Raw genomic sequence first — 15,980 nt, forward strand, 5'->3', positions numbered from 1 at the left:
CTGTGCTTTGGGATGGCTGATGGGGGACGGCGGGAGCCTTTGCGGGAGGGAGAGCTCTGGAGGAGCCGGTTGGCGCGTGCCTCGGGCCCCGTGCATGCGGTGAGGACATGGATGCAGCTTTCCTTTTGCCCCAGATTCTGAAGATAAAATCTCCACTTGATGAAACGTCGCAAGTGTACAGGCCCAGCCTTCCCCGTGGGGAGAAACCTTATCTGGTAGCCGAGCAGTCAGGGAGGGTTCTGCTGCTTATGCGCCGCAAACCTGAAATCTGCAACATTGCATAAAGATAATCGTGTTCGTTCAGCCCTTGGACCTGTTCCCCAAAGCTGAGCGTGTGCTGGCTGCGCTGTGGGAATCTGTTGCCACTCCTGCTCCTTGTTGTACCCGTAGAAGGGATGGCAGGCGGGCTGTGGCAATGCCAGCTGCCCTCGTGACATGGCGAGAGTGCCAGGGAGGGACTTTGGCTCCCATTTGTCTCCCTCGTCAGCTGCCACAGGCATGATTCCCAGTACGCTTGTGAAGCCCGGACGAGGTACCCGGGCTGCCCCTGCGGCTCCAGCCCTCCCGCCCCGGCACTCAGCAGTGCTCCTCCAGTGCTGCCTGCAGGGGCTTCCCCCGGGAGCTCCCAGAGCTGCCTCCCAGTTGCCAGAGCGGGGTGTGCGTCTGAGCGAGCTCCTCGGGGCCCCCGTGGGCTGCGTGTGTGAGACAGCACCGCGCTGGGTGAGGCAGAAGCGCCCCGAGCCTGAGCTGGGGGTTCCTCGGCCCATAAACCCAGCAGAACAGCCTCCTCCCGAGTGACGGGTCTCCAGTGGTAAGGTCTGGAGAGGGGCTCAGAAATGCCACCTCAGCCCGTGCAAATACCATTCCCTTCATCCCAATCATGTCCGTGCTGAAGGTATGCAGCTGGGCTGTTTAGTAATTTACTCATTTTTGTATGCACGTTGTAAGAATTGGGAGCAGAGGTTTGTTGTCCGAGCTGATTAGCTGTTGTTTGTCATGCATTTTCCAGACGATGGCTCGTTCCACGTCATGTTTTTCTCCTTTCCTACACTTTCCTGCACTTCAGGGGTTTGCAGTGATGTTGCACAAGCAAGAGACATCAGGGTCCAGGCATGAGCAAAGCTGTGGAGGTCCCGGGGCTGACAGCCGCGCCGCGTTCGGTGTCCCTCGCAGCAGTGGCCGGCAGATCCCTCTGCTGCTTTGCTCTCGCCCCAGCTCTGGTGGGATGCCTCCTTGTTTTCCATGTTTCTCCCTGGCAGTCAGAGCTTTGTGCCGTTTCAAGACAGCTCTCGGGCCCTGACCTTGCTGCCCATCAGGGTTGGGCCCTCCCCACCGTGAGGCTCTGCCATACCTGAACTTCTGAAGAACAAACGGTGGCCTTCGCTCAGGTAAAGCCTTTTGGAGGCCCTGCCTGTACAGATGGCAGGATGTGCCTTTGAGGCGAAGCCTGCCGTCGGGGGACTTCTGTGAGAAGGCGCAGGGGACGCGCTGGTGAGAGCTCTGCCCTGTGGGCTGCGGTGGAGATGGCCTCTTGGAGGGCACCGGCCGCCGGCTTTGCCTGGCTGTGGTGGTGCCGCGGGCAGAGCCAGGGCGGCGCGAGCCGCACGCCGCACCTCGCGCTGGCGGAGGTGGTGGTCCGTGCTTGTCAGCCCATCAGGTGGAACGTGGCACGATGGCGGCTCCGGTGGGCTCTATTTCGCCATGTCTGCTTTGCTCTTAGTGCCACTCACTTTAATGTCACTAATTGCAGCTTCATTCATAATTGTGACACCAGAGTTGTCGGGTCTGGGCTTTGGACCGCGGTACTGCCAGAGCCTGTCGTTACCGGTGTCTCTGAGTCTCAGCAGTGCTTTAATTCCTGTCTCTGCCATTTGTCACTCTTCTGGGCTGGACGAGCACTATATTAGTGTCAGAAACATGTTTTTTGTATCAGTGGGATCTGCATTATCCTCCCCTTCCAGACAATAACCAGCCAGGCAGGGTCAGGGATCCTTAACCCGTCTCGGAGCCCCGGCTGAGCGGGGGCCTGCAGGGTGCTCAGGAATATTGCTGCACTTTATCAATCTTCAAACAAAAAAATCCTCTGATTTTCTTTCAGGAGAGAGGGTCTGATTTCACACTGGGAGGATGAAGCTGGTCTCTGAACTCATGATGGTTCAGATCATTGTCTCCCTGATGTGCCGCTATTGCAGTCTGGGAGGCTGCAATGGCCAATTTCCCGGTCTCCTGTTCATAAAGCCCATCAGCACTAATGATACAGGGAACAAGGAGGGCATTTGCATATTCCGGTCTGTCGCATACCAGGCACACTGAGCTACTGCTCTTCAAACATTGCCTTCTGCCTTTATAAAGGCAATGACAATCTTGAAGGCAGGGACCTGTGTGTGCAGAGTTCACCATGCTCGTGGTTCCCCCTGGGTGAGATCGTCCCTGAGAAGCTCTTCGTCGTGGGGACGCCTGTGCCCTGGCTCCAGCCCTGCAGGGGCAGATGGCTGGGGGATCCCGCAAGCGGGACGCACCCGTGGAAACCCTGGGAGCCACGCCGCGAGCCACGCTGGAGGTGGAGGTGGAGGTGGCCTGGGGCACGGCGGCCGCTGGCGAACACGAGTGACGTGTTTTGTCAGTGTGGGCAGCTTCATCCTCGAAAGGGTGATGTGAGCCCATGGTGTGCTCCGTTGGGGAGCTCCAGGGCTGGGTCCATCACCTGCCTGTTCCCACAGCTGTTGGCTGGGCCCTTGTACGGTTGTGCTGAGTTGACCAAAATGACCAAGGAATTAAAATTTCCTTCCTAGTCTGCCCCCAGTAAGATAAATAGCCTGGGCATGACCTTTGGGGCTGTTTAACTGCTGCTCTTCAGCGTTCCCTAGGGCTGAATTCCTCTTCACCCTCTGCCGTGAACTCTGCCATTGTTTCTCTGGGCTGATTTCCCCTTTTCTAGCAGTGGGAAATATTTTCGGGTGACTTTGTGCCCTCTTGTTGCATCTGCAGAGGAAATGGCAGCTCTGGAGTGTCCTAGATGTCTCGAAAAACCAGCCGAGATTTTTGCGGGCTCACCATGGGGACTGGCCTCTCCGCACCGGGGCGTCTGGGACAGCTGCCACTTCTGGCCTTTCATTCGCAGCCAGCGTTTCAATCCAGTGTTTTTATGCCTTCCCCTCGGTGGGCCCTGGGAGGAGACAATGGCCGGGCTGTAAGGGGGACATGTGCCTTTCTGATGCTAATGGTGTCTGCACTGGGAGCAATGCTGGCAGCCCCCCCTGGCCCCAGGCTAACTCCCGCCGAGGGGCTCCAGCCGCGATGTCCCCAAGGCTGCAGCATCCCCATGGCTGCGTTGTCCCCACGGCCATGGCATCCCCACGGCCATGGTGCCGTCCAGGGGCGGCTGGGTGAGTTGTCCCTGCCCAGCACGTCTGTGAGCTGGACAGAGATTTTGTTTTCAGTCTTAAAGGTGTGATGTAAATAAAATATATTATTATTAACACCTTCATCATCTGCCCTGGCAGAGGAACGACTAATCATGGAAGCTGTTACATTCATGTGCACCTCATGGCATGTTAACCAGTTCTGGAGCGCTGGCATGGGGAAAGTGTGCAGTGATGGGACAGGAGCATCCTGCTCCCGCACCAGACCTGCTGCAGCTGCGCTGAGCAGCCCCTGCCTGGCGCAGGAGGTGAGAGGGGAGCTCGGAGCCGTGACTACATGTAGGGCCTTTGCTGCTGGTAAGCAATCACTCAGAAAAATTTCTCTGCAACAAAAGGCCACTTGGAGCTGTGAATTTCCAGAAAGCTCTGCTTAACCCCAGGAAACGCTGAGCCCATGTGATGGTGCACAGCAGCTCCAAAGGGTTTGAGCCCCTGTGTTGGAAAGCACTGGGGGCCATGTGGCTGGTGAAATTCGGTGATTTGGACCCCTGGCAGTGGAGGGGATGGTCTCTCGTGTCTGATGCTGGCTGAGAGGTGGTACCATTCTTGCTGTGCATGGGGAGGATGCTGAGACAGCTGCACCTTGGTCCTCCTTTGACAGCTTTGTCCTCCGGACAAAGGCTTGGCTGAACTGGTGATGGGATTCGTTTAGCAAAGAAAACATCCTCTGTAGTCTCTAAAGGCCGCTGCTCGCCTGGCACTGCTGTGCCGGGAGGCAACCTGGAGCTCTTCAGGGTTGTCAATGCAGCGCTCCAGAAAGCTGGGATGAATTTCTGCTTCATTCTGTGAAGGATGTTCTTGGCTGTCCCTGCAGAAAGCAGCGTGCGCCGCAGCGTTGCTGGCTCTATGGGGAGGGTTTACAGTGAGCCCTCCGAGACAAGTGCGATGCTGAAAAATTTAGGTCTTGGCAGTGCTGGTCTCTCTTTCAGGCCAGCGCTGGCTGGGGCTGCGGGAGCCCCTTGCGGAGCAGATCATGGCTCTGCATGCATATTTGCTTTCTTGGTTTGTAATGTGCTATTGTTGGATGGAGGGTGCCCATGTGAGGAGGCTCATTATCACTCAGAACAGCTAATAAGGAACAAATGAAGATTAACACTAAGTTGGTATAGATGAACCAGCACATTTCAGTCCCCTGCCCAAGAGCTGCGTCTCTGAGTCACAGCACCAGGCGTTTCGAGGGGCTGCCAGCTGATAAGAAGGAGGCTGTATCTGCCCCCGAATTTCAGACAACAACCGCATGGATTTTATTTTTAAGTTGGTTTTTGGCTTGCTCCAATTTTCTCTCTTTAATCATGAACAGATGCACATAGGTCCTGTTTCTTGCAAACTTGGGTGCCAAGTGGGAGAATGACTCATGTGGTAAAGGAAGGCTGAATCAGCAGACACATGAGCTTTGGGTGCCTGTGTGTTCGGAAGGGCCAGACTCTGGGTCTCTGGGGTGTCTTGCTGGAATATCGGAAAGATGTTGAGTGCTCAGGATCAATAAAAGCTCAAGACCTGGAGTTGAGGGAACTGAGACTGTTTGGTTGGGGTTTTTTTAGTTGCCATCGTCAATGAAAAAGTAATAGATGGAAAAACTAGCAGAATAATCCCCCAAACAGGATTTGCTGATTCAGTAGAGACATCTCCAAAGAAAGAGGTGTCCTAAGTTTGATTACCTGAGCTGGAGATTACCTACGTTTGGAGCACAGCAGCTCTCCTGCCCTGCTGGGCAGCACTGACCGTTGGTCGCCATCAGTCTCCTGGCGTGGGGCAGAGGCTTCTGCAGCCGGGGCCGAGAGCGCTGGCTGTTACCCACTGCCAGAGCAGTTGAACTGCCAGCAGAGGTGCCAGGGGCTGTTCCTGCGCTTTGGAGTTGGAGCACAGAGTTAATGAATGTGAAGGCAATTTTGATCTCATTAAGAAAATGAGGTTCTCGACCTGGTGCATCCCTTCCGTCAGGCCTCCCACCGGCCCGGGTGTCTCCTCCCGTGGTCCCAGGTGGTGAGGGCATGATTCCTGGTGCCAGGGTGGGGACGGCGGTGGTGCTGCGGGATAACCGAGGGGATTGCTGGGCTGCGCGCGGTGCTGCGGGCTCTCGCCGCGGAGCTGGATGGCTGTGGAGCGGAGCAGCAGGTTGCTATGATACAGTTTGCTGTGGCAATGTCTGCGCTGAACAGAGCCAAAACCACCTCTACAAAAGGAGCATTCCTGGGCTGGGAGGGGGCAGATTTATCTGCAGTGTTTATGTAAAACTGAGGAGCTGCAGGGAGAGGATGTGTGTGGGAATGCTTTCCTCCAGCCTGCGCTGGGGGCCCCTGTCTGGAGGCAGATACCCTTAGGTGCATGGGTGGGAGGGCATGGCGTGGATAAGGGACCCAGCAAATACACACATGCAGACCGGTGCTGGATCTCACATCCAACCCAGTAAACCCACACCAGGCGCGAGACTGAAAACTCAGCCCAAAGGGGAGCTCAGCACCTCTGGGGCTGGTGCTGCCTTCGAAAGCAGCTTCGTCCCCAGTGGGAGCGGTGTCACCTTGCAGCGCCGCAGGAGCGTGGGGGAGCGGTGCGCTGGAGGCAGCTCTGCCAGCCCTGAGCTGAAGCAGCCTGAGCCCCGACCGAGATCAGAGATCTCCAGGCCCGGGGCGCGGGGTCGCCCGGGCTCACTGTGCCTCCTCGTGGTCCAGCCTGCGTCCCCTGTGCCCAGAGCCGGCCGAGGCATCGCAGGCATTGGCGCCTTTCCATGCAGGGAATGTGACTTTCCCTCTAGGAAGAGGACAGGCTCTGCAGAGTTTAGGGTCTGTTTCCTCTGTGCCGGATCCCAACTGCTGCTCTTCCCGGTGACTTTGCAGGGACAGACTCCGACTGCGGCTTTTCTCGCTGGTGGGAGCAGGGGGTGCAGGCGCCTTTGTTCCCATGGGCTGGCAGCAGCGTGGCTGTCTGTAAGAGCTGCAGATACCTGTAGATGATTTTGCCGTGGATCCAAATGCGGATCGAATCCCTGAGTGCCTGCCGCCGGCTCCGTGGGGGCGGTGGGGACACAGCTGGGGCTGTGCTGGTCGGAGCGTGCCCTGAGCTCCGTGCTGTGCCGGTCCCGGCAGGGGCTGCCCTTGGTATGTCACTGTAGGCGGGTGTCAAGGGGAGAGTGCGTGGCCGTTCTTGGGAGCTGGGCTGAGTTTGGGCAGACAACGCATCTCAGCCCTCAGCCTGCGCCGAGTGGGCTCTGGGCAGGGGAAGGAGCGGGCATGGCCACATCTGCTCTGGCTGAGTCTTGCAGCGGGATCCGGGGTGTGTGCAGGGCTGTGCCGGAGGGGCTGTTCCCCCTCTGCGCTGCACATCAGTTGTGAGCCCCTTGCAGGCAAGAGCCAGAGCTGGAGCCCCTGCGGAGAATCAGCCTGTTCTCCTCTCACGCTTATCCCAGGCAGATTCCCGTCCTCCCGGAAACATAAGCCACTGTCATCCATAATTCATCAGGTGCTGAACTTCATCAAGGAGCCACCTGACAGCCGGGCTGGGTGCTCCGTGCTCCGCCCCGGGTGGGAAAGCGCCGGGTCCGGGTGTCCCGAGGGCCAGGGCAGGATGCGCGTCCGGCTTCCTCGGCCTCGGGGTGGGCGATCCTTCCTTCAGAGGAGGCAGAATCAACAAGGACGCTGGTGTCTCTGCTTCCCCTCTTCATAAATAAACATCTGCTTCTCATCCCTCCAGGAAGTTTAAGCCATTGTAAAGCCAAATATAAAACCGAAACAGTGTTTTTTAAGTAGCAAGGAGCTGATTGCTCCATTACTGTTTACTGAGGCATCTACAATCGCACACAGAATGCACTTCAAAAAAAGACCATTATGGGACAATGACTTTAATGCCTGAAATTTGCATTGAAGGTGTGTGTGTGCGCGCCTGCGCATGTGTGCGGCAGAAGCTGTGCAGGATTCTGGCTGGGCTCTCTGCCTGCTCACTGAGAAATCCTGCAGAATACAGAATCATCCCCTCTGATGTATAGCTTGCTCACCAAATCCTGTCACATCTTTTATGCACCAAAAAGAATCCGTCTGACTTTTTCCAGCACAAATCTAGAGCAAAAGGCAATTCTTTTTTTACCTGTCTTAAATTCTCACAATCCATGTGAGCGAGCTCTGCTGTATAAAGATAGCAAGAGAGGATAAAAAATAGCAGCAGCATTGCCTGTCTTCTCTCAGCCACACCTTTCCCCTGTTAGTGGTACAGCAACAGCATGACAAGTAATACAAGGATTCGTACGCAAGTGGCGGAGAGAGGCATGTGCTGTGCTACAGCACCACAGCCCTTCCAAGTTCTCTTTTCTGCAGCGAGCCAGCGTGCCCTGGCAGCACAGATCCACCACCTCTGGCTTGCCAGGTGCTCGCTAGGGAGAGAGAGGGATGCAAGACTCGCGGTTATTTCCACTCTGAAAATGGATAAATGAAAGAGCACAAGGACAAAACCTCTGACTTCCATGCCTAAACAAAGGGACCACTGGTCAAAAACTTGGGGCAACATCCTTTACTTCTAACAGAGCAGTTTGCATCATGTGGCAATGTCCCCAGTTCTTACTGGAATTAACGATCTCTCTGCCTGGCAGAGCGGGCTGGGGTCCCAGCCTGCCCCTTGGGGTAAAAGGCAGTTGGTGGGATGGGACCTGTTGCTCACCACACTCCTCCTGCTCCTCTCTGCAGGCTCAGCGTATTACGATAACGTCCGTCCCTTGGCCTACCCGGACTCAGATGCTGTGCTCATCTGCTTTGACATCAGCCGCCCGGAGACCCTGGACAGCGTGCTCAAGAAGGTGAGTGCCCTCCAGCTGGTGAGGTGGGTCCCTGCAGCAGCATGCGGAGCCGCCCTGGCGTCCCCGCTCCCTGAGGTGTCAGCAGGGCTAAAAGCTCTGGCCCTGTGGTCCAGCCTTGCCTGGAGTTTGCCTGCTCAGACAAGGATGGTCTGCTGCTGCTGCTCCCTACGTGGTCTGTGCAGAAAGCAAGGCATTTCTGTTGGAAAGGAGCTCAGGGAATGGTGTAGGTCATGGTAGCTCACAGCGTGTGTGTGCAGTCTGTGTGTATGCACACATACAAATGTGAGGACAGAGAGGAATGTAGGGCATTTGTTCTGTTTTTCGTGAAGATCTTGGAAAGTGTTGTGCATCTCTCGTTAGCACAGCCACCAGCGAGTGTGCTGTGCATTGCGTGCAGCAGTTGAGAAGTGGCCCCTGGTGCCTGTTTCCATGCAAGTACAGAGCTCAGTTATTTGGCTGTCCCTTCAGTTCAGCATCTGCACAGTAAGAAAGACAGCAATCGGTTCCCTATAGCGTGACAACAAGAGTAATGAGCTGTGGCACTGAATTTCAAGCTCATGAATGAAAAAAATGAGATGGCACAATGCCACTGGACTGAATAGCACACACGGCCCTGAACACCGTCTGCCCTGCAGAACTGGCCGGCCATGCTCTGCCTTAGCAGCTGAGGGTCTTCTACGTGCAGGTTAGCGCCTTTCAGCAAAGCAGACGTTTCCAGCTGGCAGGTCTGGCCGTCCTGGAGAGCCGTCCCAGCAGGTCCCTGCCTGCCACGCTCTGGGGCAGTGGGTGGCACCCAGGGAGAGGTTCCCACGTGAGGCTCTCCTGCGAGATGGCATGAAGTCCAGCAATTCGGGATGCTGCTCAGGGGAGAGGGTAAATGGCCACTCGCATCCCTTGCTCCTGGCCGTTCCCTGCCTCCTTCCATGACATTCGGGGAGCTGTGGTTTCAGTGAGCTCTCACCACTGTGCAGCAAAGCTGCAGAGAGCTCAGCGGCGGCTGCATCCCATCCCAGAGGCGAGTCTTGGCTGGCATCTCGTTTGTGAAGCTCTCTGAGACACCGAGGCGTGAAAAGCACTACAGAACAGTGATTCCTGGTGCTGTTCTCCCCAGCGAGCCCCAGGCTGCCGGCACTGGACTGGCCACTGCCTGAACAAGTCACATTGTGCTGACTGCCCTCTTGGCCTCTCCACATTTTGCCAAATGTTGTGCCAAAGCAAGTGCCTCTTACTCAGCTGCTGGGAGGGCTGAGAAGTGGGTCTGTGTCTCAGAAGTGTCCTGGTGAGGGGACAAAGACCCTTCAGATAACTCAGTCAATGGCTCAGTGTTCGTTTCTGAAGCAGGTCCCGGGTACCAGGCGTGATGGGTGGAGGGAGGCGTGTTTCATGTGGACCGAAAGAATTTGCTGCTCAGCTTGGTAGTCAGCAGAATAATAATGCAAGCAAATCACTTATACCTTAATGACATGCAAACCCATCTATAATTAGACGGGGTTGGGATTTGTTTGGGTCTCTCTGCACACTCTTCATGTGAGTCTGCACTGCTCAGTGCAAGGTCTTCCCTGTGCAGCCTCGCTGATGCTTTGAGTACTGTTAGGCAATGTCTTTTTGATACGGTGACTTAAAATAAACCCTAAATCACAGGGGATTTCTTAAGTGCCTCTGAGTAGATGCCTTGTTTCCTTTGGTGCAGGCTTGCAGCCTGTGGAGGTGAGGAAAATTCCTAAGACACCATGAAGTTTAAATGGGTTTTAGCTTTTGATATCAGGCGAGTAAGGAAACTAACACTCCCTATTCAAGCCTCAGGCAAAAATGCTAATTCAGCAGAGGAAATCTTTATTATTGCTGCCCTTCTGATGCCGGGGCTGCCTGTACAGCATGTACAGTTCAAGGGAAGGAGCCATCTGAGAGGATGCAAACAAGCAGCTCTTCATTTCATACAAAGTGGGTTTTCATGGGGTGGTGCCTTCATTCTCACAAGCCTTGATAGCGCGGCAAATCTTAAGCTACCCAAGGAGTCAGTCGTGTGAGAAGAGGGTCGCACCTCTCTCTGTAGATGAGGGAGCCCCATGTCGTTATAGACAGCCATGACCTCTGCCTGGTAAGAACAGACCCTGCAGCTCAATCCCTTTGAGGATTTTCATCCTTCAGGTAAATTAGGATGCTTGAATTCCAGCTCCAAAAGCACTGCATCACACTCCTGTTGTGGGTGTGTGAGCCCTTGATGTTGTGTGGTTGTGACAGCAGAAATCTCCCAGAAGCTGTGCAGCCCGGCGTGCCGTCCGGTGCTGGGGATGCGTGGGAGTGCTGGTGGACAAGAGCTGTTCATCATGAAGATACTTGAGCTCATCTCCTGGTGGAAAATAAGATTTTTCCATGTTTTGTAGTTGCTTTGGTGTGATGCTCGTTGAATGAAACTTGGGTTGTCCTTGGCGGTTCCTTTCCCCACCAGGTTATGGACACTGGATTGTGGGGTTGGTTTTCTTTCCCCTTCTAATTGCCTGGGGTATGCACTTAACCCTCAGCATAGCAGGGAACTGCTAATTACAAGTGACGTCTTTAGCCAGGGGTAATCTCTGTTTATCATCTGCCTCCTCCTTCAGAAACTGTAGATAAGTAACCAGGGTGTTGACACGCTGATGGGGCTGTACAGGTCTGCCCTGGGGAGGTCACAGGTGATGGTTTTATTTACTGCTGCGGACACTTCACTGCACACTGGGTATTCATTTTTGGAGCTCTGAAAGGGACCATTAGTGCGAGGGAAGTGGATATTTGCCCTGGCCTTCTCCTTCCATTGCTTCAATTCTTCATCTCCCTGGCTGTAGCTACGCTCTGAATGTCCTAATGTTTTTAGCATGTGGCTCCCAATAATACACAAGTAATGAGTGTGCTGTGCAAAGAGCTCCCCGCTGACCGTGGTTCAAAAGGTCCAGCGAGGTTGACCTTGGGTGTCCCAGATGTGTGCACCAGATCGTGCGGTCATTATTTTTCCACAATCATACCCAGGAGTGGTGTCCCCTGTCCTAGCGCCTGGGACTGCAGCTTAGATTTAGCGGGTTTGCAGGGCACGTCTGGAACAAGCGAGCATAAAGTTATCCGAGAGGCGCTTTGGCCATTGCCGTCCTTGCCTGTGGCAGTCATTAAAGTGCCCTGATGAGCTAATCAGTCTCGAAACAGCTGTGACCTCTGTTCGGAAACGCCCCGTACACCAGGGTGCACAGTCTGAAGTCTGCTTTCCAGACCTGATCTCATTAGAGCCTCATGTCATATTCATTCTCCAAAAGCTGTCCCCGTGCTTCCCGTCTTCAGCTCAGCCTCCAGAGCCACTCCTGGCCTGCGTCCTCACTGGGAGCTCCCTCATTGTGGTGACCACCATTGCCTGTGTCCCACCTGGGCGCAAAGGCTGCAGCGGGGCCACGGCCGGCCCCAGTGCTGGCACCGGGCACCGCAGGTCTGAGGCAAGAGACCTAAAAGCGGCATTGTGGTGGCTGCCGGTAGCAGTGCTGGGACCCTGGCTGGTCCTGTGCAGGGACGAGCCAGGCCATGGCGGCTTGGCAGCATGTGCTGATGGTCAGGAGGTGGTGGGACCCCAGGCTGCCGCAGTCGTCATCCCGCTGCGGCAGAGGGAAGATCCGCTTGCTGGTGGGAGCAGGAGATACTGTGCACGAGGCTCCTGGGCACGGCTGTGGGGGGGAGGCGTTTGGCTGGATGGTGCTGTGTGGTAGGAACTGGTGGCACAGCTCTCCTGGCCCGACCTTCCCTCCAGGGCTGGGGAGTCTTGGACGGGGCTTTTGGCCCGGTTGGATGGGCGTTGGGAGCGATGAGCTAAGACCCTGTGATTGCCTTTGTTATTCCAACCTTGACGCTTTCACAGGCTGCCTGCTGCCAAAATTAACTGATGTGGAGGTGCCACTGGACCTCTTGATGTGTCTGGTACACCAGCAGCCCCCGAGCACCTTCTCCCTCTTGTCTCCTCTGCAGTGGCAAGGGGAAACTCAAGAGTTCTGCCCTAATGCGAAGATTGTGCTGGTAGGCTGCAAGCTGGACATGCGGACAGACCTAAACACGCTGCGGGAGCTTTCCAAGCAGCGCCTCATCCCTGTGACGCACGAGCAGGTGTGTTTCAGCAGCCGTCCCCGTGGGGCTCAGGGAGGTGAGGTGGGGACTTTTCTGCAGGACCTACTGCCACAAGGACGCTCAGCGGCAAATGATCCACTGTGCCCAGGTCTTGGTCTGAATCTGGTTTGGTCTTGGCTCATGGACTCTGAGCTGCACATGCTTACAGCACTCTTTTCCCCAGCTCTGGCAGACCTTGACTTGTTCCTGATGTTCCGCTGAACAGCCTCCTGGTTAGTAGCTGAAAAGTCTCTCTTCAAAGGTGGTGGAGATGCCTGATTTGACAAGTTGGACTGGCTAAAGGGTAGTGTTGTGCTCCTCCATCTCCTGGTTCAGGGCAGTTCTTGCTGCTCCGAGTGACTCTCCTGCTCGGGTTCTGTGTTGGGGGAATACTGCCGGAGGGGATAAGCCACAGCTGGGGGGGTCTGAGGGTCTGCTGCCGGGCTGCAGTGGCCGCCGGTGGACCCAGCAGTGTCTTCAGGCTGGCCCAGAGACACAGTCTGTGTGGCGCAGTGCAGGGGCGGCTGTGCTCTGGGCTGCTCTGTGCCGCTCTGTGCCTGGTTCCGTGTTGTGCAGAGCAGGTCCCAGACAACTGTCCTGGTTGCCCAGGCCCTCAGCTGCAGGGGTGGCTCCACATTAGTGAGAAAGTGCAAGGGATTTGGGGTCCAGCGCCCAGGGGCATTGTCTGCTTGGGAGGACACCCTCGTGCCCGGTGCTCTCACAGATGCTTGCACTTTATTTACAGAGGAGACAAGTAAACGCTGTGAGGGAGCCGCTGCTGGCTGTGCCATGGTGCTTTGATAGGGCTGCCAGCACAGACAGCGCTGATGATGATGTGAAAGGATGCTCCTTGCAGAGTGCTGGTGTCCTGGTGTTGCTGGTGTCCTAACCTTCTCCCCTTTCCCTCCCACTCTCTCTGGATCGCAGGGCAGTGCGCTGGCACGGCAGATTGGGGCAGTGGCCTATGCAGAGTGCTCCTCGAAGGTCTCGGAGAACAGCGTACGGGATGTGTTTCATGTGACCACGCTTGCCTCAGTCAACAGGGTGCACAAGAACTTGAAGCGCAGCAACTCCAAGCGGGGACTGAAGCGGGCGTCACAGATGCCTGGCAGGACAGACTTACTGAATGACACAGAGATCAGGAAAGACCGAGCCAAGAGCTGCTCCATCATGTGAAAAACAGGCTGTAAATAATGTGTGTGTGTTGTCCATTTTGTACAGTAACTGGCTGAGACTCGGGCATGGTGCTGGCTGCAGGAGCCAGCCTGCCTTTCCAAAGCCTTTCTCTCAGTCTCTAGGGCTGAGAAAGGGTCCCGGCTGCAAACGGGGGTGCACAAGTTGCCCCCCACCGTGGAGACGTCTGGGTTGGCTGCTGCTGTGCGGATTGCTTGGGGTGAAGGAACCACTTGGCAGAGGAGTATTCAGGTGCTGGAAGGTCTGTGACTGGGTGAAACGAAGTAAAAGGGAGCAATCCTGTGTGTGTGCCACCCTCCCGTACCCACGGCCCAGCCTCTGCGCCTGTACGCGGCTGTACGGCATGCACAGCGTGGGGCAACAGGCTGTGTGAGACCTGGGCTGGAGGGCGGGAGGTGGGTGGAGATGCTAGCAGCGGAGCGCGGTCAGGAGAAGGTATTCTTCCAGTCTTCCTTTAGAAGAGAAATTATGTCTGAGGTGGTGCTGCCTTCAGCTAAGCTGGACAGTACGTTGCCATGGAAGGTGCAGAGCTGGGAGGGAAGGTGCCCTGGGAAGGAACCTTAACCTGTCGAGACACCACGGTAGTCCACCTCCTGTGAAGAATATAGATAGGTGGCTCTTACCCGGTGCTTTAGGTACTTGAACTCCATATGAAATGCAGCAGAGTGGATCTGGCTCCAAGGGAGAGGTCTACCCCAGTAGATGCATCCTGAGAATTGTGGTTCCCTTCAGCAAGCAAACACTACTCGGGAGCGTGTGTCCCAGCTGCTGACAGCCTGGTTACCCATCAGACTGCTCCCTGCCACGGGCAGCTGCGCTTCCGAGGAGCATAGCTTCCGAAAAAGCAGACTGCAATAACTATCCATATCTTGATCTCCACCCATTTCCAGCTGCAGATTGTGTTGCATGGTGCTGTGTTTGTCTGGTACAGATAACCAAAAAGATGATATGTCTCCACTGTGGCGGTGGGAGGGAAGGTGCTCCCTGCCCCTCTTGCCCTGCTGTACAGCCTCCTCCCAACGTCTCTCATTGCTTCTGCTGCTGCCCTCTCTAAATGCCTTTGACTACAGTGTTAGCCTTGACTTTTAATGTCACATAGACACTTTAAGGAAAAAAGAATCCGCTCCATTGCCAGGTCCAGCTGTGTCAGTGGGCTACAGAAAACAAATAAACGTCATTGGAAAATGCACAGTGCTTGACTCTGTTCATTTTTAATAGTCAAACCAGGCATCCTCTCAAAATGTCTTACATTAGGACACAAATAGAAGTTAGGCAGTATCTCTCTAGCTCTTGAAATACACTCACACGTATGCTTGAGTGAAAAACGCAGAGGACTTAACTGCATGTATTCCTTTTGGAGCTGAAACACCTGCCTTGAATAACCTCTCACTCTATCCTGAATCCTTAAACACCGTGGAGCTTTTGCAGGTTGTCTGTGCCCGATCCACCAGCTGCCCAAGTCCTCACTATGTTAATAGCTGCAAGTGAAGGTAGCTTCTGAGTTAATATTTTTTGTCTACTTACACGTCAGCTGCGTCGTGAAGGCTATTTGGGGAACTGGAGCAGCTGAGTTACCGGCACAAGAAAAGCTCAAGCGATGACTGGATGCTGTTGTGCTGGATGCAGGTTGCAAGAGCATGAAAACGCCCATCTGCAGTCTGGGAGGAAAGGAACTGAGCAAGGCGCTATGCCAAGAACATCCCTCAGCATCAAGATACTTTTACTCTGCAGGGGCCCCAGAGCCTTTGCAAACGTTATTGAACAAAACCGTGTTCTTGCTTGGTCAGTAGCAGTCAGTGGCTCACCAGTGTCACTACCAAGTCCTCTTAACCCGCGTGCATTTGTTCTCATCATCCTCATGTAATATAATCACTGTGTCTGCCTTCTCTCCACGTAAACACAACAGTATTTGGCGAGCACATCTCCCTTTTTCTATCATCTAGCATCTTTTAGGCTTTTGAATGTAATCTGACAGTTTTTACAAATGCATTTGCTGGTCCACCGATTAGTTTAAACTCCCAGTGGCTCTGTACCAACTTGTTAGCTCAGCTTATAAGCAAATCTTCAGTCACGGGTAGCAGTTGTCAAACCTGAGCTGTGCCGAGTACGGAGGAATGGGCTGTTGCTACAGGAGGTGGCTGTAAGCCTCACGGGCACGTCAGCTGGGGGCCTGTTCCCCTCCAGCTCGTGCAGAGAGAGGTCTGGAGACATGCAAGAAAACCAGCAAAGCCTGCAGAGGCACTGCAGGTGTCAGGCTGTTCAACCAGAGTGGAGATGAGCAGGAGCGGCGATGGCTGAGGCGTGTGACAGACCCAACAGAGTTTGGCAGGAGAGAGAATACCCCATGTGCCCGCACGGTGGGCTGGGGAGCCGCAGGATTGAAGAGCCAGGCACTGGCTGGTCACCCTGCCTGGGCAAGGGCTGTGGCATCACAAACCCTCCCCTCCCTCGCTTCGGGAGGAGATGCTGCT

General features: G+C 55.1%; 1 protein-coding gene across 1 annotated transcript; it reads left to right on the top strand.

The window, feature by feature from the left end:
• Positions 1–3,362: 3,362 nt before the first annotated feature.
• On the top strand, positions 3,363–13,491 carry RND2 (Rho family GTPase 2). Its single transcript, XM_009880044.1, has 4 exons — positions 3,363–3,386; positions 7,999–8,202; positions 12,181–12,315; positions 13,243–13,491. Exons 1-4 carry the CDS (start codon positions 3,363–3,365, stop codon positions 13,489–13,491), a joined length of 612 nt encoding a protein of 203 aa, XP_009878346.1.
• Positions 13,492–15,980: the final 2,489 nt, after the last annotated feature.

This window comes from Charadrius vociferus, unplaced genomic scaffold, assembly GCF_000708025.1.
Source record: "Charadrius vociferus isolate BGI_N301 unplaced genomic scaffold, ASM70802v2 scaffold730, whole genome shotgun sequence".
NCBI lineage: Eukaryota > Metazoa > Chordata > Aves > Charadriiformes > Charadriidae > Charadrius > Charadrius vociferus.

Bases quoted from the DNA above. Each gene is read 5' to 3' on its own strand.
- RND2 (XM_009880044.1), top strand. From the start codon at position 3,363: ATGGTGCCGTCCAGGGGCGGCTGG. The intron at 3,387-7,998 runs GTGAGTTGTCCC...TCTGCCTGGCAG, and splicing joins TGCCGTCCAGGGGCGGCTGG to AGCGGGCTGGGGTCCCAGCC. The intron at 8,203-12,180 runs GTGAGTGCCCTC...TCTCCTCTGCAG, and splicing joins TGGACAGCGTGCTCAAGAAG to TGGCAAGGGGAAACTCAAGA.